The following is a 24,650-nucleotide window of genomic DNA, read 5'->3' on the forward strand; positions in this document are numbered from 1 at the left end:
ATGTATTTGAAAGAATCGGTGTATTTCGTTGGTGATTTCCTATTCAGGAAATATCACACAGACAATCAAAGGTTTGGCCATAAAATCAGCTTCTGTTAAAAATGACCCTCCCAAGATAGGTTTATAAAAATTGACCCTCCCCCTTGAACAGTTTTCTAAAAAGTGACCCCCCAATTCCCCCGGCCCACCCCTGTAATTTCTGAAGGCTCCCTACTACGTCTTGTAGCTCCATTTGAGCTGTTTAGGAGTTATTTATCAGATCTTGACTGATTTCTTTGAAATTCTGTGCTGTCGAGAACTTCAGGGATAGTTATAGGCACACAGTGCAATATCACTCCAAACATTTAATCAGATATTTTTCATTTTTAATAAATAAATGTGCTCGCACGAGCCTGCAAAAGAGCGATGAGCGGTCATCCCTCACAGGGAAGCCAGAATGAACGAACAAGAAACAAACAAGAACAAACAAATCAAGAGTTAAAAAAAATAAATATAAGAGAAAACTAAGAATTGAAATAATTGACTGAACTACTCACAAAAACATGCTCTGAAGTTGGATATGTTGCATGATGTATTGTTCTGTCAATTATTTCAATCCTCATTCAATTATTCTTTTCTCATATATTGATTTACTTATTTATTTGTTTGTTCGTTTGTTTGTGTATTTATCATCGCCGGTGGTCGCGGCATATGGTTCTTTCCTCTTCCCCGTCCCACAAGCATCCCGCGCGGCGTATACGCTTCAGCACAGCGCCACCAAGTGTTGGCATTCGAAACCCGGAAGTTGAAAGTACTTGTCAAAGCGAATTCCGCGAAAGGAAGAAGTTGCACGCTGTGGTGTAATACCGACTGTGACTTCTGCAGCGTCGGCCGGCAAACGTGCATTTACTCTGCTAGGTCTTTTATCTTCTATCAAGGAGCGTTCGTCCACGATCGAGTTCATTTATGGTACGTGCGATATATGTAACTTCACGGCACATGTTCAAATTCAAGTGCATGATTGCAGGAATATAGTGGGAGGAACGATTTGCACCTTGATACCGTAGCAGTAGCAAGACACCATCATGTTTTCCAAATATGTTTCTACTTGAACTTCAAGGGCAATCATAGTATAGATGCTGCATGGAGGCAAAATGCATTGAGGTAACACTTACGTCAACATGGTCTATCCTGACACAGTACCATGCATGATGTGTTTCAGTGAAAGATTGGAGCATGGAGGAGGTACTAAACTCGTGATTGGAGCAAAGCCTGTAAAAAGTGAATTGTATAGATGCTCAGTCGTTATCCATAGCTTGTTTATAGCTTGCTGCGGCTACTCCCTTTGCTGGTTGTGTTGGGGGAGTGCTACTCCCCCAACACAACCAGCAAAGGGAGTGGTAGGGCTACGGATCCGCAGCAAGTTCATAGCATGCTACATCGTACTTCCCTCCTGAGTCCTGAACCTGAAACACAGGTGATGTTTCTTGGAGGAAGCAAATCAAATGCAACTTAGAATTAGGGTTACTTTTAGAATTAGCGTTAAATATGAATGAAGTAATGTAATTATTATACCATTAGGTCGGGAAAGGAGTCATGGGTCCCTCAGGCTCGGAAGATGTTACCTCTGTGTTTAAATGGTACATACCGGTAGTAGGGGGTGTTAAAATGGAGGTGAGCCTGGAGGTCTTGCAGATCATGTCACATCACCTGCAACTCGGACGACTGTAACTACATGGAGGTAGGGCGAAGGAACTACCCCTGGGGGACTACCTCTACAGCCTGAGAGAGCTACTGTTTTAAGTGAAATATTTTTTTTTCTGTGCAGGTATTCGCCAGTGTTTGTCAGTAGTTGCCATGGAGACAGATGAGAAGGAAGCTAAACAGTTACTGAAACTGGCATCTCCGGTCAGAAAGCATGCATTTGCCCGCATGGTGTCATGGGAGTTCTCTCAGCCCTCTCAGCCTTGTAAAAACAGACGTAAGAAGCAGCGTGTTCTCTCTGTTACAACTGATGATGTTAACAGTGATGAAGATGATGTTAACAGTGATGAAGATTGTGTCGCCAGGGATACAGGTGATGGGGCAGAGTCAGATGAATACTATACTGCTGATGAAGAGGTCAGCAGCGTTTCAGGAGAGGAGCTTGAGATGGAGGAGGAGGAAGTGTCCCTGGAGGGGTTGACCCTCAGTGATGTTCCGCTGCCCAAGTCCGAAAGACATGGGGGACGCAGCAAAAGCCAGAAGAGGCGTCGCAAACGCATTTACCGTCAAAACCAGTTGGACTTCTTTGCGCCATTCGCTAATGACGAAGGTGACATGATAGAGGCTGTCCAGGCTGAAGACTTGAAACCGGTTAAAAACGTCCCGACGCTCATGGAGATATGTCTGAAAGCATGCAGTCAGGGAAACAGCGGCCCATTGCCGATTTTAAAACAACACAAAGATGAGCTGAAACATCGTCGGGCTCTTCACTCCCAACAGCTGAAGTGGCTGCACAGAATTCTCTTAATCAACGAAAAGGGGTTTGATCCAGAGCGTGTAACTTTCGAGAAAGTAGGAAGGTGTGTTTTCCAAGAAGGCTACGAAAGAAAAGATTTGGATGACTTCTTCAGCAGGCACATGCAGTTTGATGCCCTGAAATCTCTGATGTTAAAACACTCCTGCAATGACTTAAGTGCCAATGAAAAGATAGCAGGTAAATTAGCCCTGCGTATGATGCTATGTGTTCCTGGCATTATACGGCCTCCCACCATAGCCCTGCTGACCACCATAGACAAACCGTCCCAATTTGGACTGCACACAAAAACTACTTTTCTAACTACTTTCAGCCAAAATCAACTCCATTCTGATCTATGCCTATCCGAATAACTCAACCGCTCACAGAATGCAAAAAAATGTGCTCTCGTTTCATCCCAGAACGTTACTTTGCCAGCGATGCATGGTGAAGGGCCCAGTGGCTCTCCATTAGATACGTTTATGCAAGACATGGCCAGCCAGCTTGGTCCTTGACTGTGCATTGCTAGCAAACTAACAGTTCGGGACGTTACGAGAGCAAATATTTTTGCAGTCAGTGAGCAGTTGAGTTATTCAGGTAGGCATATGGTAAATTGAGTTGATTTCAGCTAAAGTATGTTTTTAGTGTGTGGTCCAAATTGGGACAGCATATCGCAACTTTTGTCTATGGCAGTCAGCAGGACTGTGGTGGGAGGCGCTGTAACGCCGGGAACACACAGCATTGTACGCAGGGCTAGCAAGCAACTGTACCATGGAAACTGCAGCCATACTGAGCAGTGTAGCAAACATAGTAACAGTGTAAAAACAGTAATTCTTTGATCCATCAAGTGTATTTCAGTAGACTTTGAAATCACACCGAGACCTTGAAATTTGCCATCCAAAGAGGATCCATTTAGCAATATGATTATAACTTACAAGTATTTTAACTGATACTCTTGATTGCAACATATGTTAGCAACTTACATGAATTATTCCGTTTCGAAGAGAATATATCGCAACAAGTGTACCCCTCCTGGGTTTTTTTCCGCATTTCTCTTATGTCCTAAAACTTGGCTCCTGTATTTCACTCAGTGCTGGCCCATGTTATTGATCTGATGCTCCCGAGCACGTTCCGGTGCAAAAGGTCTCCGAGTGTGACGGAGGATGAAGACGATATTTTGAGAAAGGCAAGACAGACTGCTGTCATCAAGGTCAAGATAGCTCTCAAAGCAAGGTAGTGTTTGATTGGTTTAAGTAGGTCTAGATTTTTATAATTAATAGCCAATGATGCAAGGAATTTGTTGGCCTGTTATCAACAGCTGCTTGGGCAAGAACCAAGAATTGTAAACTATTTTAAATTAGGTAACTGTAAAATTTTATGATTCTCACCAAAAATATACCAGCCTCAGGGCAGGTTTGCAGACACTTATTTCATACTTTGAAGACTACAAGAAACTGCTGTGTATTTGAGATTAAATGAAAATGCATTTATATTCATGTAAGCAACATTTTACCATTTCAGAAATAAAGAGTGTAGGGTGAGATATAATGTCAAACTAAAGCCGTGTTATAATAATGATATGTTAGTTCAGATAAAATAAGGAATTGGCAAGTAAGCAACTACGCTCATGCAGCAATCTGCACAAATTGTTTGATGTTGTATTCCATGTCTGTAAGTGTACTTGCCCCAGTACATCTTTTGTAGGATGACTGCTGGCTTCTTTACTTAGATTGCATCCCCATTTCAACTTCGCACATCTACTTCATAATTTTCAGGTATCCAAGATTTGTGGAACACCTGTTCGACATTTCATTGGCTTACGTGTGGTGGGCCAGGGGTCATCTTGGCCAGGCCTCGGAGTTACTCTTCCAAGCTGCCGACCAAGTCAAAACAAAGACAACACCAGGTGAGGAAAAAACAGTGTGATTGGTGACGGACTCTTCCATGACTGATCAGATCATAGTATTGGGCTAAAGAAAATATGGGTTAATCAAGACAGCTGTATACTGTACATTTAGAATATGAATGCTATGATTAAGTGAATGACACAGATTCTATCATTATAGTCTGCTCATAGATGTACCACTGAGTGTTCAGATGTGCCAATTAGTGTGTGTTAGCAACATTCTATGGTCACTTTCCCAAAAACCACAACCTGGTCTAAGCTGCACAAATAATGTCTGGGATTTTCGGGTTAAGTTATGCTCATAGAACACACAGGTTGTATGATTGAAGTAACAGCATCTACCAGTGTTGACTCTGTGACTCACATTCAATAAGTTCAATACATTTTACACCGTAAGAAAGGTGCAAAATTCTCTCCCAAGTTTTATTTATATATATGTATGTCAATGAAGACTGGTAGAAAGAGGATTAACTGGCAATTTGAGACTGGTAGAAAGAGGATTAACTGGCAATTTAATTCATGGTTGTAAAATGCAATTGTAATAGTGGTTTTCACAGACTGGACATGACATCATTGTACCTTGTGAACACTTACAATGACCTGAGAAGACGGTTGATAACCAACATCCTTTACAATACCTATCATCCAAAATGAAAAAAAGGTACCAATACGAACAGTAATGATACTGACATTGTTGTCTGCATCTAAGTGCTTTCATATACATGTTATTTAGATGAATAGGGTCCCTTGGCAGTATATGAAATATATTACCCGGCCCTCACCTTAAGTGACTTAAGGTAGAACGCGCCTCGGGGACAGATATTCAGACTCTCAAATTTCAACAATTCTTTTCTGATCCATCACTTGCGGGAGTTCATTTTAAAGCTCTTGGAGAAAGTAAAACTTTTATGATCTTAGTTTTTCAAAAGTCCAAAATTTAATTTTCCCCCATAGAGTTAACACAGTGATGGCGGCCATTTTGAATCTCAAATATCGCAAAATGTAGGGTAATTTGTTTCGCTAGTTCCAAACTTTGCACGATGACCCCCGATTTTCATTGTTGATTTAGTAAGAGAATGATTGAAAGTTTCATTTAGGAAAGTTTGAGCAAAAGAAGTCTTTCGCTTTTGAGGCACATACTAAGTAAAAAATTGATGATTTTAATGTCTATCAGCTTATATCAAAATTTGTCATCGATGCGGGTAGTTTATATCTGTTGTATCTTGATTAGCACATAAGGATTCAACAGAAAGGAGAAGCAATCATCTTCATCTGCAGAAGGCCATGTACATGAATGATGCTGGTTTAATGTACGCGGTGTTCGGTGATCCCATCGCTGCCGCAAAGTGTTATCGCCAGGCTGCTGAAGTCAGCTGCACTGGATTCCAGTCAGGGGTCCAAGACGATGTGGTGTTGCAGTCTATGATATTGATCGCTGCAGCATGGGATCAAGGGTGAGTACTATTGCTGAGAGGGCCATATATAAGTGGTGGATGTAGCATTTGTGAAGTGTGAATCTCTTGCAAACATCTGCGGCCTGTAAGTATCAATAGTAACATTTCATTTCACAAAAGGTTGAAGTTAGACAAAATGTCATTGAAAGGTGTTTTTGTGTAGTCTTCAATGTAAATTAGTGACTCCACAGTTGTATCCAGTGAACTTGGACAAAAAACTTGACAGTGGGTGAAAATCAATGACCAGGTTAGGAGGACACCATAACATTAGCACTGTTGGCATTATCTGATATTATATCATAGCTGTGTCAATACCAGTGAATATTGTAATGACATCCCTAGATTATTTCTGATAATGTATCCGATTATCCAGCGTTGTGGCCTCAGGTATTTTCTAAATACATCTACAAATATGCTGGCATTGCCAAAACTATAAAATAATAGCAATAATGTACCCCCTTCTGGCCTGTAGTGGACTCAAGCAAACTTTGCACTTCATAATGGACTTGTCATTACTTCATACATTATGTTTTAAAGTTTGCTTTCATGTTTTATGAGCTGGGAGGGGGTACATTATTGCATAAATATTGTCTTACTTGTCGAACTTTGAGTCTAACTTTAGAAGGGTAAGGTATTGGCAGATCATCAAGGAGCTGTGTTATAGGATAGTATTACATAGAATCAATAATATTGACCAATTTCTAAATGTTAGCATATGCTATTTGAAGATGTGGTTGCAGCTGTCTGACATTCTGTTTCATTGGATAAAGTCAATGATAATGTCCAACTTCAATGATGGAATCCTAATGTTCATCGCAGAAATCCCCCACATGTCTTAGATGACTCCCATAGGATTCTTGTAGGACATGTTTTGGATGAAAAGTAGTTTTAAGCAATAGGTGTGATATGAGGTGTACGTGTGTGTTGGGATTAGGGTGGGGAGAGAACTTAACCCTTTCACCCCCAGTTCCCTGTATACAGGTCCAACTTTACCATAGAAAACAATGGATTTGGGACAAACCATGGTGGTGAAAGGGTTAAAGAAGCTGTTGTCAAAATAATAGTGACACATTATAGCTTAAATTGGAAGTCACAGTATAGATTTTTGTCTCTGTGGCCCAATAGTTTGCAAGTCAGCCTTTTATTGAATTGTTTCAGTCATCTAGAGTGAGCTTGCTATGTCTCAAAAATGATATACTTTTCAGCTCCTATAGAATATTTTTAAACGAAAAATAATTTTAACCCATAGGCTTTGATAGTTTACATGAAGGGGAGATGGGGCAGGTGGATTGATCTATCATTTCTCAATAATTATCTGAACAATCGTTTTGTGAATTCTCATCATTTGCAGATTGATGAATAAAAAGTCATCAGTGAATTCAGCCAGTGCATGGAATGCAGTGATGGCATCACCTGCAGACTGCCCTCTGGAGGCTGTTTATGCTGCAGTGGAGGCATTCCTTTGTTTTCATGCCGGGTATAGCACAGGTATGTACAGGTTGAGACAGTGATATTAAGGCAGTCTTCACACACAGACATAGCATGAATCAAGTCATTTGCCACTATATGTTGAAAACTCTTATTCTTTATGCTCACATTGAATGATACACCGATATGATGATACATATTCGGTCTGGGGGTTTAAATCTGATCAAATGATTTTGTTGCATTGTGATACGCATGCCCACAAATTGCTAAAGCTGGAATTTACCCAAATTCCATCATTGATAATCACAGTATGCTACACTTTGCGCTTGGGTCACCCTCATCATTATATGTGGAAGTCTTTGCTTGCTGTGTTTTGTGTGCAATTTCTGTACTGTCAGCAACTTTGTTAGGGCAGACAGTGGCTTGAAATGCGCAATTTGCACAGTTGCACAGTTGAGAGAAAACCCTGCAGTTTAAAACTTCCTGTTTTGGGGCATGCATTACCCTATTCTGCCATAATTGGTTCAGCCTGATTTGGATTTCCTCATTGTGTTGGCAGGGGTGTCAACGCCAGGCAAGCACGTCACTTAAATTATTGAACGATTTGACAGGTGTCCGATTTGATCCCCTTTCTAGACTCGTCAAATCTTTCCCAGGAAGAGGAGAATAAGGCGTGGCTGATTGAAGCAAAGGAGAAACTGGAAAAGCTTATGAAAACTTTTCCAGAAGCTTCTGTCCTCAAACTGTATTACTCATTTGTGTTGGCAATGCTCGGAAATGGATACGACTCCATCCAGGCTCTAAGACTGTTTACATCCAGGTTAGTATTGTAGCAACTCTAAACATTAGTTTCTCTTGTATCTCTTCTATTTCATGCAAACCTATTTGAAATTTGGCAGCTCAGATCAGGTTTTCCTAGTGATTGAACATGTTAATAACTTTGGGTCTTCACAGTAGTGAGTTAATGATTTCGGGTGAAACTCCCCTCTATTTTGGTTCACCCTACTCACACATTCCATATGAAAACAGAACACAAATCATCACATTCACCCAAGTCACACATTCACAAATCAGTTTTGAACTTAGCCTAGACTGGCCCCAGTCGCTTGGCTTTTTTCTGCAGCAGTGACAGGCTGGTGCAGTGACTGGTGGGCCTTGCAAAACACCCTCTAGTGTTAGGAGTGGGACGTCTAGCCATTTGTTGACACAAGCATTCTATGTAAGCAAATGATTGACAAGGACCTTGGACTGATGAAGCAGATCAGTTTATACGAAATAATCTTGATTTGCAGCCAATAGTTCTCTAAACTTGACAAGGGAGGTTCTTTCTTCCTGGTATGATCTGATTAAACATGGGCAAGCAGAAAGTGATAAGGAAATTAGGCCTGACGCTGACATAATACTCATACTACATGTACATGTACATAGTGCAGTTGTAAATAGGCCTCCATCACTGACGTGGCTTTCAATCCCAATCAATCAAGTTGATAATTTACTTGGTTAGAAAAACAAGAGCTACAAAGCTTCTCTGCTATCTGTGGTTTGTCGCACGATGGGTGGAAAGGGCTGAGAGATGATCAAGAAAATTTACAGTGCTGGTGTGTTCACTCTTGACACATGCATTGACCAGCTTTTTTCACTAATTTTAATGTGATACTTTTTCGTATAAAAAATTGCGTCCTTCAGATTATCAGACATCCTGATGACAATTTGCAACTGCTGCCCATTTGAAGAAGATAATTTTTCACGCCATGTTTGCAGAAAAGCGTTCCTTACTTTCATTGTCACCTTCATGGCTGTTACGAATGCACAGTTACAACATACTTTCCAATGGCATGGCTGTACCATTTGTCAATATTTGTGCATTTCTCTGTAAGTTTTTTAAAGACTCATCCCACAATTTTACTTGGTTTCGTGAAATTTTCAGTTGTGACCCAGCATCATATCCACAAGGATTTCCTGCACGCCAAGTGCGTCAAGCCACCAAGGCCAGCGTTTTCCAGCCTCTGGTTGACATAGCCAAAGAGACACACAGACCTGTGCCTGTTATGCCACTGCTGTGGAGAAGACAACTTGTGCATCCAATAATCAGCAAAACTAGGTGAAAACACAAATACCCTTCAACAGTGGGACCTTAAAACTAATGTTAATTAATATGTGCTTTTGTATCCCTGATCAGCACATTGTGATATATAATATTCATTTCAAGCTATTAAACATAAGTTACCTTCACACAAATTAAACTAAATTATCTCAAGAGTGTTCCAACTGTGCTACATTATGAATATAGCACTGTTATTTTCATGTCTCCACCAATCAGATTGCTATATCATGCACCACCATTATATTGGTATAAACATGGCAATCGATAACACACCGAATTTCAACATTTTGAAGATTTGGATGTAGAGCACTTTGTATCTTACACATGCATAAGTTGTGACTCTTGATTTTTTTTGTTCATGTACATGAGTATGTGCATGTACATGCATGTTGAAAAAATACAAAGTTTATTTATGGTGATTTTTTGTTTGTTTTCATTCCTCCACAGTCATTCATTGCTTGCTGATAAGCAGAGTGTGCCCCTGAATCTGCATATCACAGACGAGGGATACCTGACTGGGGACATGTACCTCAATCTTCCACCAATGAGGGGCGTTCTCTTGGATCCATACACTGGGTAGGTTGGACCCAGACACCGAAGCCAATCTCTGCTTCTTCAGTGAATTAAGAAGTGTCCAGCTATCTTCAGAAATATGATATGAATTCTAACTAATTGTTTTAATTTTTACCTGTTAACTTACCTGTGAATTAATCAGGGAGACAGTGTGTGACCAGAGGGGAACTATTTAATTATAGTCCTTCCTGCTCTTTCAGATTATTAAAAATAAGCAGAAATGAAAAATTGAGAAGAAAAGAGTTAAAAACTATTTAAGCAAGAAAATGTAATCTTCATATACAGTACTCAAAATTAAATCAATGAATTAGCATGAATCATTTTTCGATCATTGTTAATCATGTCAATTTTAAACTGCAGGTCAGTGTGTATTCCTCACACACCAAGTGTCAGTCAGCCGTGGAATTCGCTGCCAGATTTTACAATAAGATGTGAGTACTGTCTTGATTTGCAGATTGAAATTTTTTTGACAAACTATCTCCTTATACTACAGTGTCTGTCATTGGTTACGATTGTATACTGTATGTAATGAAAAATGTACCATCAGGACACTCTGAGACGCATGTAAATAACATTCACAGTCCACAGGATGCCTGTATCTTTTAACAAAGTATATCTAAATTTTAACTCAGAAGTTATCACAATTGGCTAGGATCCCAGATATTTCAAAACTTACCCTGTACTGGAAATTGCAAAAGGTTTACTTGAAATTGCAGCCATCTTTGGGCCTGTCAGCAGCATTCCAAGATGTTGAAATAAAAACACCCTTCATAACAGGGCTCTCACTTCCATTGTACATCAATTATGCTATGTGTGTAATAGTAATTGATAAGTGTTTCAATTTCCAGCAAACTTTCAACAATTTTACAACTTTGATAATTTGAACACTGGTGATGATGTAATCGGTGATGAACCATAGCTTTTTGAGCAAAGGTATTTCACCACATCAAGAGCTTTACTCTGCGGTTACTATGCATGTCCAACTTTGATTGCAGGTTATGAGGATCACCTGCCAATACCTGTCCAAATCTACAAAGACCCATCTCGTCACCTAACTGTAGATATGGTCAACGTCGTTCACTATGAAAACAACCATTGGTCCAATCAGGGCATCTATCTTCACTGGAGGGATCCTAACAGAAATTACAAACTCAATTTACGGAATGTTGTGAAGAAAGTCATGAAGGAGGTATTACATGCTGAGGCGTTATCTCTTTCTCTTCTGCCATTTAGCAAACTCTATGTGTACTTCTAAACATGCTTTGAGTATATGTGAGATTTTAGGCTTGCAAGTAATGTGCGTAAGTAGTGATCTGGTCATATTACTATTGAACATGGTTTTAAATCTGCCATCCATAAAAATGGAATTTGGCATGTGCTAAAAAGCCTCCATGGATCACTAGTTTGGTAATACATTGAGTGTTTCCACTGGTGTCTTCAGCACAGTTACATGTACGTTACAGATGCCTCCACATGTACCGGTATACCCTAGGCTTCAAATGCTTACATTCTGTATATGCAGCTTCACTGGCTGTCACATGGTCGTCCTCGATCGCATTCAAAGCTGGCGTTTTGAATGCAGAAGAATAAATATGAATGGTGTGAAAAAAGCCATAAAGCAATGCATTTGATGTCCTAGTCATGTGTGAGAGATGTATGATAATAAGATTTTTACAGAATTACTCATTTACTGCAAAGACATTTGCTTAACACATTTCCCTCAACTACAGTATGTGTCAGACAATTTTCTGTGCAAATGTCCTCCTGCATACTCTGTGGTGTTTTTGTGATAATTTTCATAGCATTTACAAAGAGTTTAGTAGTTACCCTGCAATGACCAGTCATGTGACTCCTCTCAACCAATCAGCTGCAATGTTACATACCTGTTAAGCAGAAGACAGTAAAATTATTTCAAATATGTTGGATGAATCCATGTACAATTTGAATCCATTTGTAGCATTTTGATTCTGGAGAAATGCTATCAGGACAATCAGATAGATGATTAACATGATAATGATTTCATGTCATTGTTAATATTGGCAGTATTTGACCCTTGGTTTTCAGTAATAATAGTAATTTTTTTTCCCTACTGGTACGTTAACAAATGTAATTTGTAAGCCATTAACTTTGTTATAAAATGTTACTCACTGTTTTGTTTGTTATTCTTTGCATAAGGAAATATTGAAACATGCCAAATCAGAAGTAGTGGCTCAAGATAAAAGTAAAAAAGGCCTTACTAGTTCAGATTATGAAGAAGGGGCGAAGAAATTGGAGGAACATTACCAGAGAGGATGGATTTTTCACTACTCGGTACATACTTTAAAATTAATTTTTAGACATATGTGCATGAAGAGTTAGCAGATGAGTTCCAGAAAGTATATGTTAATGTTTTATTTCTGCAGAAGCCAGTGAATTTACCAACATTTTATCATTTCGGTGATATTAAGTCTTTTGGGCCGACTCGCAGCGATTTCGAAGCTGTTGCTGTGAATAGTGATAATCGACCAATCAGATATAACCTTGCAAACACGCTGCGAGTCAGCCGAGTCTTTTAACCTATAATTGAAAATGATTCCCAAGCTTTGTTGAATCAAAGCATCCACTGTTGAATCAAAGCATGTGAAAATAAGCAATGGGCTCTTGCCCTGGTTTGGTACTGAAAACACTCGAAACCTTCTGCCTGTGGTAATGATTCATTGGTTGTGAATTGTATGCTTCAAAGCTGAAAAATGAATGGAGGCTTTCGTGCCATCTTCGCAGCGTTTCATTTTAATGAATATGTAATTTCAATCAGTACATAGAGAAAAATCACATGTCTCATATAGTCATTAATCTGGAAACTTTTAATAAAAGACCTGAAAAAAATATTAATTTTCATATAAAGGAAGTTTCCACATCAAAAATGAAAGATGTAAAGTTTTGCTCAAATTTTCCTTAGGCAAACTTCAACCATTCTCTTTCAAAATCAAGAATAATATTCAGGGGTCACGATCCAAAGTTTGGTACTAGATAAACAAATTACCCAACATTTTTCTCGAAACTGAAAACTTAGACTTCTGCTCAAACTTTTCCATAGGGAAACTTTAAACCATCTCTTTCAAAATAAAGATAATTCAGTAGTCCCCATGAAAAACTTAGTATAGAGAAACAAGTTACCTAATATTTTGCCTACACTAGAAATTCAAAGTCTGCCATCATTGTGCCCACAATTTGGCGAAAAATAAACTTTTGATTTTCTCAAAAATAAGCCAACAAATATTTTATTTATTCCATAAGCTTCAAAGTGAAGCCCGACAAGTGGTAGACCAGCAAGTATTGTAAAAGTAACAGTCCAATTATCTATCCCCGAAGTGCATCCTACCTGTTGTAAAATTTTACCATACTGTCATAGTTTCAAAAGATCAATACAGCATAATTCAAACTTCAATCAATTTTCCGCCATTTTTTTTCAGCATATCTTTGGATATGGCAGGAAGCAGTGTTCTTGTGGTGTAAAGAAAACAAAGAGAAAGAGATACACATACCCGGTGTCCATGTTTAACATCTGCATCAAAAAATTGGTCCGGTTTGGACCAGCAAGTGTATTGTTTATGCTCAACACGGTCAAAACTGACACTATGACTGCCGATACTTTGGTGGTAAGTTCTGATATTGGCTTGCTATATATTTGCCACAACCAATAACATTCCTATCTTTGTTTGTCTTTTCATCGTCTACTGCAGTAAAGTGTGACCAATCTATTCATTGGAAACAATAGGGCAGTCTCAAGAGCTTGCTGTTGAATTGGTGGTGACCATTAGGTTCATCATGTCATTTTTTCATCTGCAATCTTGAAGGAAGGCTTACTCTATTGGCTTGTGCTGTTTGAGTCTTACACAGAAAAAACACCCATTTTTACCATTTACAACCCTCTTCATTCATCCGTACAGCCTGAAAGCACTGATGAGAACAGTAGTGAATTCAATATAGTCAACATTCCTATTTTAAAACACTATGTCAGATACGTCTACAAAGTCTACTTGTGGTTACAATTTACTGTAGCTCTGAGTAATTTCTAGGACTAATTGCACGTAAAATTACAGTCTGTAGGTACAATGTTAATTCTGTTTTATTCGGTGACACTAATCTCTTATGAACCCCAGTTTTCAGAAATTTTTTGGATAATTTTGAACCAAATGGACATCACATTTTGTTGGCTGAAGCTTTTTATCAAAATTTTGGCAGAAATCTTGAAAAAAATTGACTTTGGTATATTTTATAAGGGCGACAAAAATTTACTGTGGCTTTCAAAGGGTTAATAGTTGATCTCTGAAATGTACATTGAAACTTTCATGTAAGCTTCAGTGAGCCATCAAACAGCAAGTGTCTTCAAAAATGCCATTTTTTGTTTTTTTTGCCAATTTTACACAATCTATGTATTCTTATAATGTCAAATATTGATTGTTGGTATCAAAATGAGATGTTTTAAATACAATGATGTTACAATCAGGATGTTTCCTTGATTATTGTCTTTCTGAACAGTTCCTTGACATGACAAGTCTGGAGACCTTTGTCAATCCAGTTGTCCATTACGTCGGGGCTGGCAGTGATCGATTTTTCCAGGTGGAGACAGTGCCTGCTACCGACAACAGCATTGAACCACAACACCAATACGTCAATGTGATAGGTATCACCCGAATAGATGAAAAGGGAGGTTGTCTTCGGTAAGTGGATCATCTCTGTTGTCTCTGAATATTAAACAGACATTTTACGTGTAGCTACATGTGTTTCAACGTACATGTATATTGTATATATGAAACAAGTATACAATGTATGTATGTTAGTATGTTTTTGTTCAGATATCACTTTTAGCATCTCTCCGATGGGGATCAATTAAGATATTCTCAGCCCTGTGTATTGGCAAGTTGAAAGTAGTGTACTTTTACATGACTATTTCAGGTTACACTTTACGATGAACAAGGCAAGCACATTGATGAAAGGAAAGTGAAAGAACCATATAAAGAAGACCCAATCCTACTGACCCATGGTACAATGTCTCAGTTTTATGGTCTCAGGAGAGAGGTGGAAGGAGATGGAAACGAAAGTGACATGTCAACGTGAGTCTCAAGTCTATGGTGGAATATATCTGACATGATACTATAATTTGATTGACACTGACAGTGACTCTCACTATTCTTGTTTACACAGATTGACTGTTTTCTCTGTTCATTGCCGGTGTGCGGATCAAAATACCTGTTATTTTGTATTTAATGCATTGTTACAATGTCGATATATTAATTAAAAAGTAAAAATCTTTTCTCAGGTTGAGTTCCACAACAATACTCTGGGATATATTGCATTGTTGTGAAATGCATAAATATGCAATTGTCAAGCACTATTTGTGTGTAGCCCACACAATTCATAAAAATTTACATAATCATAATTTTTCATGAAAATAGCAAGTTACAGCCATGTTATTAAATCATATTGTAATCTTTATTTTGATGAACAAAGATGCCACAGTGACAAGGGTAGCAGATTCATAATTTTAGGATGATTAGTCAACTTTGAGACCCATGCATGTTCTTACTGTAGGTGTTGTGTGACCTTGAAGTTGACACTGTACTTCCCATTGCGTCTTCAGATCCCAAGAGTGATGAGTACCTAATTCTGTAATTGGGCTTCTGTCACACAATAATGGATAGAATAGATAAAGAAATAAATATTGAAATCAATGAATTAATGTACAGTTACTGTTTTGTGCATGAATCAATCATGAGCCCGACCTTTCACCTTTGACCTTTGCAGGGTATCTCTTTGGGACATGAAAACAAAGAGACACCAGAAGTCGGTTTCACTCTTCCAGCCCAAACAACTGGTCGGTGCGTACAACACGATCTTTGTCAGAACAGAGACTGCATTGGTTGTGTTGGATACATCGACGATGCTCTCCGTGGATGTGACCTTTGACCGGGCATGCGAAATGCCAGAGCAAACCGCCCTGTGGCTAAACAAGGAACTGCATAATATCTCAGTCTTGGCGTCCAGGAAAATTACCAGGGTTACTCCCCAGGGTGAGAATGTGGAATTGTATCGAATGGTCTTTACTGCTGACAACAAAGTTTACCTACTGGATAGGCCTTGCCTGAACAGGTATGCAATACTTTTTTGTAAAGAATTCATATACCCACATGTACGTGTATGTAACACATACTTCACAGAAGTTTTGACTTTAAGTTCTGTCTATAGACCAAGTTCTTTATAGCAAATTGTAAGTATTAACCATTTTCCTATATTGGTTCCCTGTTGACGCATAAAATGACAGCAAAGGCAGAACCAAAATTTGGTCAGGAAATCTCTGAACGTATTACATGTACCATATGTAAAGCACTGCTGATTCTGACCGTCATGCAGAGCCGGGATGCACACACACACATGCATATCACAGACCAACACACTGCAACCATAGGTGGTTCCAAAACCAAGTGAGAGGGAGGCATACAGGTGAAGTAATCTAATAGATTGATGATGTGAAGACCAAAAAATATGATTGAAAACACTTCAGTTCTGATTAGTTTCATGCTGATGTAAGTGACTTTACTGACAAATTAGTGTTGGTTCTTTTGGCTGGTCTGGATTAACAGCTTTTGTCTCATTGTCCTCCTTTGTAGTGATGACGCACAAGCTCCACTGAATGTCACAACAGAAGTAGTGATAGCAGGGAGAGCAACAGAAGCATGTTATATCAGTGAACAAGGTAAATGTTACTTTATGGAGTTAGTGTATCAGAGAACAAGGTAAATGATATTTTTATGGAGTTAGTACATCAGTTAAAAGGTAAATTGTTACTTTTATAGAGTCTATATTATTATTATGTAAAGATCATTTTTCGCCAAATTGTGGTGGTGGAAGAGTTAAAGAATGAATTTGAATCATGTTACTCATGGACGTCTAGCCTGTCACGAAAAGGTGGTTTTGACCCCCACATGTCAGTGATGGAGGCACACTAATAGAGAGCCCATTTCATCACTCTGTCAGTCTGTGTGTGTCAGTCTGTCTGTCTGTCTGTCTGTCCACCCGTCTGATCCATATGTCCATCGGTCAGTCTGTCTGTAGACCAAATTTATGGAGCTCATAACTCAAAAACTGTTGCACCAAATGTGACCAGCTTTGGTATGAGGAATGTTTTGGTGATTATTACATTTTGTATGACAATAAATGTACATGCTGGCAGCAACAATTCATTCAGTCTTGTTCAAATTAGTATAAAATTTTCATATTTGCATTTTAAAGAATTTTTTACAGTTTTTGTCAAATGTTTTCTCAATTTGTCCAATAGATCTTGAATTGGGATTTTTTAGGATAACCTGATTACCGAGAATCCAAATGATGAAGAACTTTAAATACCTACACATTTGGCCTAATTATTTTTTGTCAAAACATCATACCTTTTAGAATTGCTTGAGTTATAGCTTTCAAAGGTATCGATAGGTCCCTAAGAGTCATTTAATTTTGACTTGTGAAAATTATTATGACATTTGCACTTGAAAAATTGTTGGAGCAGTTTTCTCTTTCTTTTTCTGTCAGAACATCATAGTATTTGTAAAATGCTAGTCCAATAGCTTTCAAATTTAGTTAACTGGTTCCTAGGCATATTGTGCAAATGATGATGAAATTTGCTCAGTACTGTCTTATTTTTTGTGAAAAAAGTCATGATATACTTATTTCAGTCATTTCCCTATTTGATTTTTGAGGGTGCCATGGACTAGTTAAGTTCCAAAATATTTTTTTAAAGATTACATTGCATTCTTTTTCATCATCACAGCCATATAACACAGATATTACTTTGATCTGTTATGAGATACATGTAGGTTATTTTGACAAAGTCAATGTTTTGATGACATAAGGCAAACACAGGATAAGTGGAAACATGTTTAACAGTATTGTTGACAAATGTTTGACATGCATAACACGGGGGCATGTTGTCCATTTTATACTGCCCTCTAGTGACGACTTAAGAAAGTCAGTTTAATTTTTTAAAAATTTTTAATTTAAATTTTTTCCATCATCCAACGGGCATTAGCCCAATTACAGGATGAGGTACCCATAACCCACTATCCCAATGGAGCACTGAGGAGTAAAGTGCCTTGCTCAGGGGCACAACACCGTGCTAGAGTTGTGAACTCACCGTCCTCCGACAGTGAGTCCATTACTCTGGATCTACCGGGACTTGAACCGGGTCTCGAACTCACCATTCTCCGATAGTGAGTCTGTTACCCTAACCACTGGTCCACGGTGCCTCCTCACTGACATGTGGGGGCCAAAACCACCTGTTCGTGACAGTCACCCTCACTCTGGTCCTTTAGAACAAATGATTCAGCTGTGAATTGGCATTCCAGCACTCCATGACCTGAATCTTTCAAACTACATGGCCCTTTTACACTTAGCTCCTCTTCTTGAGACTGTTTAGTTAACATTATTTATCTTTCATCAGTTTGTCACTACTTATGAATAGCCCTGACAATTCTCATCAAGCTCATATATGTATCATTTTCGTTCTGTATTTAAGAAAACATCTCTCAATTTTTTTTCCCAGTTGGTTTTGTAATTGTTGTCACCTTGAACGAGGAGACAGATATGAACTACAGAGACCACCTGTACTGGTACAGCACCCGTGGTGAACTGAGGGGTGTGTTGCCATTCCTTGGTAAAGGACCCCACAGCTTGTACAGTGTCTACCTATCGGGCGATGAGAACCAAGCTGAGACTGAGGGATGGTATCTCTACTTTACAGATGGACATGGTGCAATATGTTGTATCAAATTGCACTGATGTGTTTTTAATGTTCAGCAAAGATAGTCTTTGAAGTAAATTACACATACCAGCACTTCGATGTCGAGCCGTTGACCCTCCCCCATTACTATGGAAAGATTGCAATTTCTCCATTGAAAACAATGCAGGCTAAACCATTGTGTGGTGATGGCAAGGTTGACCATGTAGTGGAGGAATTATGGAGTATGCCACCTGGCTATTTAGTATTCTGCATTGTAATCAACGATGATAACAAGAATAGACCTCACATTGAAATGTGTCAAGCAGAATAAGGGTTAGCTGGCAAAGTACGGAAGTGAGAATTTCAGGGTATTATTTATCCCAGTAAATGAAATTGACATTAGGAAATATGTATTTAAAAGTTAGATTCCATGGTTCTATTACAGCATTACCTATCCATTGATGTTGAACAGTCGGGTACAACCCTGTAATTTTTTCACACAAGTTCAAGACTAGACATGGTCTATTCACCTTTATGCATTTGCAAGTAGTTTATTTTTCATAAAAATATGTCACTGCACATCACTGTCCTTCTAAGGAGACAGTCAATCTGTTCTTTCACCATGGTGATACTGAAATATTACTTTTACGCTGTCCTCTCCCTCTGAGTTCTCTCAGATATTGTGGCATTCCAACACGTTTTCAACTTTTTCAGGGTTTTCATCAAAGACAAGGATATTTGAAATTTCAAATATATTTAGGATATTTCTTCTTCTTGCAACCCTTCCTGGTTGATATTAGCAAAGTCTGTTAATTTATGTTTGTTGAAATATATTGTTGCTAAGTGTTCAAGATTTGAACTAGTTATCTAGATTTTGTATTACATTCACAGTATGAGCAAGAACATAGCAGTGGAACCAGTTTTCTAGTCATCAATTTATTGAAATTAAAAATTGAAAATAATCTTGTTTGTATATATTTGAGTGTTGAAATCTGAAAATCTGGTTTGTACATATTTGAGTGTTGAAATCTGAAAAAACTTGTACAGCATAGACAGGGTATAAATTCCAGTCCAGAGCATAGATGTTTGACTGCACAGCTGTCACATTTGGATGGAGTTCTGATACTTTTTGGCATTATTTCAAAGGCCGGTATGCAATGTAAATATTTACGTGTATGTCTGACATGTACAGACAGTCACACTAAATGTTTTCATTAGGGACAAAGTAAAACATTATACATGTATGACAGAGTAACTGCAACGACCAGCATGCCATACATGTATGTGCCACCATGCTACTATTCAAAGCAATTTGTATCCTTAGATTATCCACTTTTGGCAATTATTCAGTTTTTTTGTTTCCATGGTGAGCAAAGAGTTGATATGGAATGCATAGGGACCATCTATTTGCAAACAAATATGCTTGTTATCACTTTGACCCAGCACGAGTTCCTTTCATAGTTTCTATACGCATGACTTTGACCTTTTTGCTCTCCCGGATCCACCATTGGTAAGTTTACCGTGCACAAAATCAACCAAACCATCAAAAGATTGGAACTATTAGAATGTAGCAATTTGTAATATTTGGATATAAATTGTTTTCATATCAAAGTCAACTGTAAAAGAAATATTTATTGCATTCACATTGGTTAAGAAGTGTACAACAAGTGTATTGAGGCATATCATAGACAACGGATAATGCAAAACGAGGTGAACACCACTGTTCACAAATAGACTTTTCAGATCAAATTCTGGATTTTCTCTGTTGCCAATATATCATACAAGGATGTTTAGAAAAGATTTAATATTTAAACAATAAAGCACAACCAGCAGCAATGGTATATCATGAGATTTTGACCAGTTCAAGACATAATGTGTACAAGTAATAGCGAGTGCATATATGGAGTGAACTGGTCAAAACTGAGTTGTACATGTTTTATACCCATTGCTGAGGTGGTTTATTGCCATTTCATAACATTAAATCAGAATTCTGGCCTGAAATGTCAAAAAAGAGGAATTTTCTCCAGCTGAGAGTTTGCGCCTTTTCAACCATGCTATATTACGAATATAGTACAGTTATTTTCACGTATCGACCAATCAGATCACACTATATGCGCCATCAATATAATGGTATGATATAATCTACATTATCAGATTATAAGCCATGGTTACCAGGTACTGTTGTTAAATCGTTTTATGTCGTATAAATGTATATGTTGTATAAACATGTAATATGACGTTTTGCGGTGTGATGGAATACTTTCTAAAATCCGCCTGAGAGTGAAACAACGTTGATCACAAGGTTTACAGTTGGTCAGAGCAGCTCTTACCTCTTAAAAATATGTTTCGTATTTACAGTGTGCTCTCAAAGTTTTACCCTGTTTGCCCCAGTTCCCTGCATTTTTGTAAGGTACGAGAATGCACCTCTGGAAAGCTCAAATTTTTACAACTCATTTCTAGTTCACTGATTGTGTGAACTCATTTTGAAGTCTGTGAAGTAAATGAAGTTTTCACTGTCTTGTTTTTAGCTACTATAGACTATAGTCTATAGAAGCTATTGGGATGGGTATCCGTCCGGCGTCCGTCGTCAGTCTGTATGTATGTATGTATGTATGTATGTATGTATGTATGTATGTATGTCCGTTTGTGAGGCGTCCGTCCACTCAAATATCTTGAGAACCGCAGTACTTACTGATTTGATATTTGTTGTGTAGATGAAAAATACGATTTTGAGAAACTATTTTTTTTAATTTTTTGATATTGTTGAAACTAGGCAAATTAATGCCAAAAAAGGTGTTTTTGGTAAAAAATCTTCTTCTTCATAACCGCTGGTCAGACAGCTTTGTTATTTGGTATACAGGTCCCTAGGGGTAACCCAATTTAGACTTGTTCAAATTGTGATGAAATATGCAAATCTGTATTTTTAAGGAATTTTTTTGTCATTTTTGGTCAAAATTTGACTTACATTGTATGTAATTCTTGTACTGTATAAACCCTATCAATTCACCCAGAAAAAAATAATTAATATGATTTAAATAATTGAATTAATTAGGAAATCATCAAAGCCAAAATAATTTTAGTGTAGAATTATCAGAAAGTTCAACTTTTTTTGACAGTTCATAGTGAAATGCTTACCATCTTGGAGGATTAAAACATGTAAAGGCAACTTTCCTGAATCCCAACTTTGACATATTCTGAACCGTCATTTATTGTGCCCTGTATGTTATCTAAAAGAAATTGCTCAAAATAGTCAATAGAGATAGAGATAGAGATAGAGATAGAGAAAGTTTAATTTCCATTTATGGTTGACTTGGTAAGGATAAATAAAATTACTTTTTTAGGAAAAAAAATAGAGTGGTCAATTAAAAGAGTGGTCAAAGTGATAGGGTTTTTATGGTAAAGCTGGGCTGTATAAAGATTCCTCATGTGCTATTTATAGCAATTATGCAATCTGTGTAAACAGTGCAATGAAAGTGTAACATGATTCCTTATAATGCTTTTGATGACCTTGAACTTCTTAAGTTTCAAACCTTTGTCTCTTCAGTGTGCTTTCTCTGAGTATGTACAGTCTCAACTTATTAAACAGAACTCACAATGTTAATCAAAGGTATCCACCTTCTTCATCAATACATGTGTCACAAAAGGTTATTCTCTACATAACTCAACAGAGCTCTGTCAACTGTTGAGTTGCTTGTTCTTTCAAAACCGCTGGTCAGACAGCTTTAATATTTAGTTTACTTGTCCGTAGGATGACCTTAGTGAGATAATTTCATACAGTAAGGAAATACTTAATTTTGTATCCATGTCTATAGTAGCTTCAGGGACTTTGGCCCTATGTTTAGTAAAAATTGAAAATACAATTTCTGTTGATATTTTGCACTGTATACCTACAATTTTGAATTTCAAATTTTGTTAAATGTTCAGTTATTAGTTTGGCTGATCCACTGAACACTTTGTCTGGTGACTCTCGTTTTTGTCTTCTTGATAATGAAAAAGAATGTTTTCATGTTTCATTGAGGAAAGTTTAAAGTGCGGCAGTTGTCAGAACTGTGCATTTGCGACTTTCTTGTTTACAAACAATCTATTTCATGCATGGTATCTTGATGCATCAAGTCAATATAACTGCAATATGTAAATTTTGCGATATTCGTTGTTAACAAACATATTTTAACTTTCATCAATAGCCAACGTACCCTAGGTGCAGTGTTTACATCGGTCGTAGGGGTCCCTGGCAACCTTTGAGCAGAGTTCCGACGACCACCTCCCTTTAAATAATGAAAACTCTCTGTTTGGAGGCAGGTACTACCTTACATCAGCCCATGAATCAAAGAGAAGACCCATTGAGTCAATGACACATTGAATTGACATAGAGAACATAGTGGATAGATACGGAGAGTTCAAGGGCCATTAGGCTGTAACTGTGGAAGATTTTTTTCAATTTTATTTGTTTTGTATGTCAACTGAAACTGTATCTATTCCGCAAAGCATTTTGAAACACCTGCCACAGTATTTTAGCTTGTCAATGCAGCGTCTACACTGGTAAAGTGCACACTTATTGTTTACGTTTGAATTTCAGTCCAGACCAGAATTCACTTGTCAACAATAACAATGCAGTTTACATATGAACAGGCTGAGTTGACAAACTGACAAGAAGCTGTAGTTATAAAATACAAAAAAAAAATCATTATAGTAAAAGTTACAGCAACTGGCTTTTTAATGTCACTGTAATAGCCTGGTTTGGCTGCTTCTCCAAATCTAGAACTGCTTTTTTTCTTTTCCTTTTATTTGTTTTGTACAGAAATCACGTTAATATGTGTACATCACAATGAAATGAAGAAGTTATGGAGAGATGCTTCTCTATAAAATTGACATACATTTACTGTACACATGTGAAACAACAGTTGCATAAACAAGATATGTATAAATCTGTAGAAATATTTTATAGCAAGCTGTACAAGTATGGAAATATTTTATAGAAAATAAAAGTTATCTCTAGAATACATTTCTCAGTATTTGTCAAAACATACTTTACATACACATATTACTAAATTGTAAATATTTGCATACACATCCATGTTGTATCCATATCGGGAGGCCCAACGGTCAGAAACAAAGGATGTCTTTGGTTCAGTTTGGATGGATGAAAATGAGCGAGACTGGAATATTTTGCTACTTTTCAATAAGAAAACTCAACTGACCACAACCGATCTATGATAATTTATCACTGGCTGAGTGTATCAGAGTGACTGTGACTTCAACATGAACACAAAATGAAACAGTCTTGCAGTACTTTCATGATTTGAAGAAACCATCCTGACTAATCATATTCAGCTAACAATCCAGTTCTTCTCATTATCAACAACATTATTCTGTTTATGGCACGAAATGTTGCTGAGAGTTTTCAAAGAACAAAAGAAGGATATACACATGCGGTAAAGCTGACAATTGGTCTCTTTGCGGACCACTAGTATGATCTGGAAACTATTCAAGTTTTTGATATCTTTACAACTGCACATCAGTACTCTGCTCATGTCTAGTAAATTGCACATTACGACTTTGATGAAAGAAATTGTTCATTCCACCAAGGCTGAAATTTGTGTTACTGAGGATGACTGCGGGGGTCAACATAGATTAGAACTCTCCCTCACCTGTATGATTGGAAAACAATGCAAATTTATTACCTTAGTGTGCTCTTAGATAAAACATAGGGCTAATCACACTCCAACAGTGGCGGCACTCTCACTTAAAATACAAATTTATCACCTTAGTGTGCACTTAGATATAGTCCGTGGGCTGGAGGGGCCCACCGTGCACCCCCCATAAACCTACTACATGGGTATTTTTTGTTCTTTGGGATCTGCTGAACTAGAAAAAAGATGTTAACATTGGATATTTTGGGATGCACTACCTGTCTGCACTGGTTTTTGATTTGTATGTACCGCAAAAAATGGCGAAAA

General features: G+C 37.8%; 3 protein-coding genes across 3 annotated transcripts in view; 2 read left to right on the top strand and 1 right to left on the bottom strand.

Annotated features, from left to right (window-relative positions):
* Positions 1–789: 789 nt before the first annotated feature.
* Positions 790–14,648, top strand: LOC139132241 (uncharacterized). The gene is made up of 14 exons (XM_070698629.1): positions 790–948; positions 1,808–2,677; positions 3,568–3,709; positions 4,252–4,382; positions 5,614–5,836; positions 7,188–7,324; positions 7,901–8,084; positions 9,192–9,365; positions 9,816–9,944; positions 10,302–10,372; positions 10,937–11,130; positions 12,117–12,251; positions 13,394–13,579; positions 14,463–14,648. The coding sequence occupies exons 2-14, from the start codon at positions 1,837–1,839 to the stop codon at positions 14,646–14,648; spliced, it is 2,733 nt and encodes a 910-aa protein (XP_070554730.1). The 5' UTR covers positions 790–948; positions 1,808–1,836.
* Positions 14,649–14,869: 221 nt separating this feature from the next.
* On the top strand, positions 14,870–19,670 carry LOC139131520 (uncharacterized). Its single transcript, XM_070697612.1, has 4 exons — positions 14,870–15,037; positions 15,729–16,073; positions 16,592–16,677; positions 18,517–19,670. The coding sequence occupies exons 1-4, from the start codon at positions 14,973–14,975 to the stop codon at positions 18,750–18,752; spliced, it is 732 nt and encodes a 243-aa protein (XP_070553713.1). The 5' UTR covers positions 14,870–14,972; the 3' UTR covers positions 18,753–19,670.
* LOC139131518 (uncharacterized) overlaps positions 19,614–24,650 on the bottom strand; it is a 96,450-nt gene continuing 91,413 nt past the window's right edge. The window contains exon 20 of the transcript XR_011552140.1: positions 19,614–24,383. The gene's annotated coding sequence lies outside the window, so the exon portion shown is untranslated. The remainder of the gene's footprint in view (positions 24,384–24,650) is intronic.

This window comes from Ptychodera flava, chromosome 4, assembly GCF_041260155.1.
Source record: "Ptychodera flava strain L36383 chromosome 4, AS_Pfla_20210202, whole genome shotgun sequence".
Classification (NCBI taxonomy): Eukaryota; Metazoa; Hemichordata; class Enteropneusta; family Ptychoderidae; genus Ptychodera; species Ptychodera flava.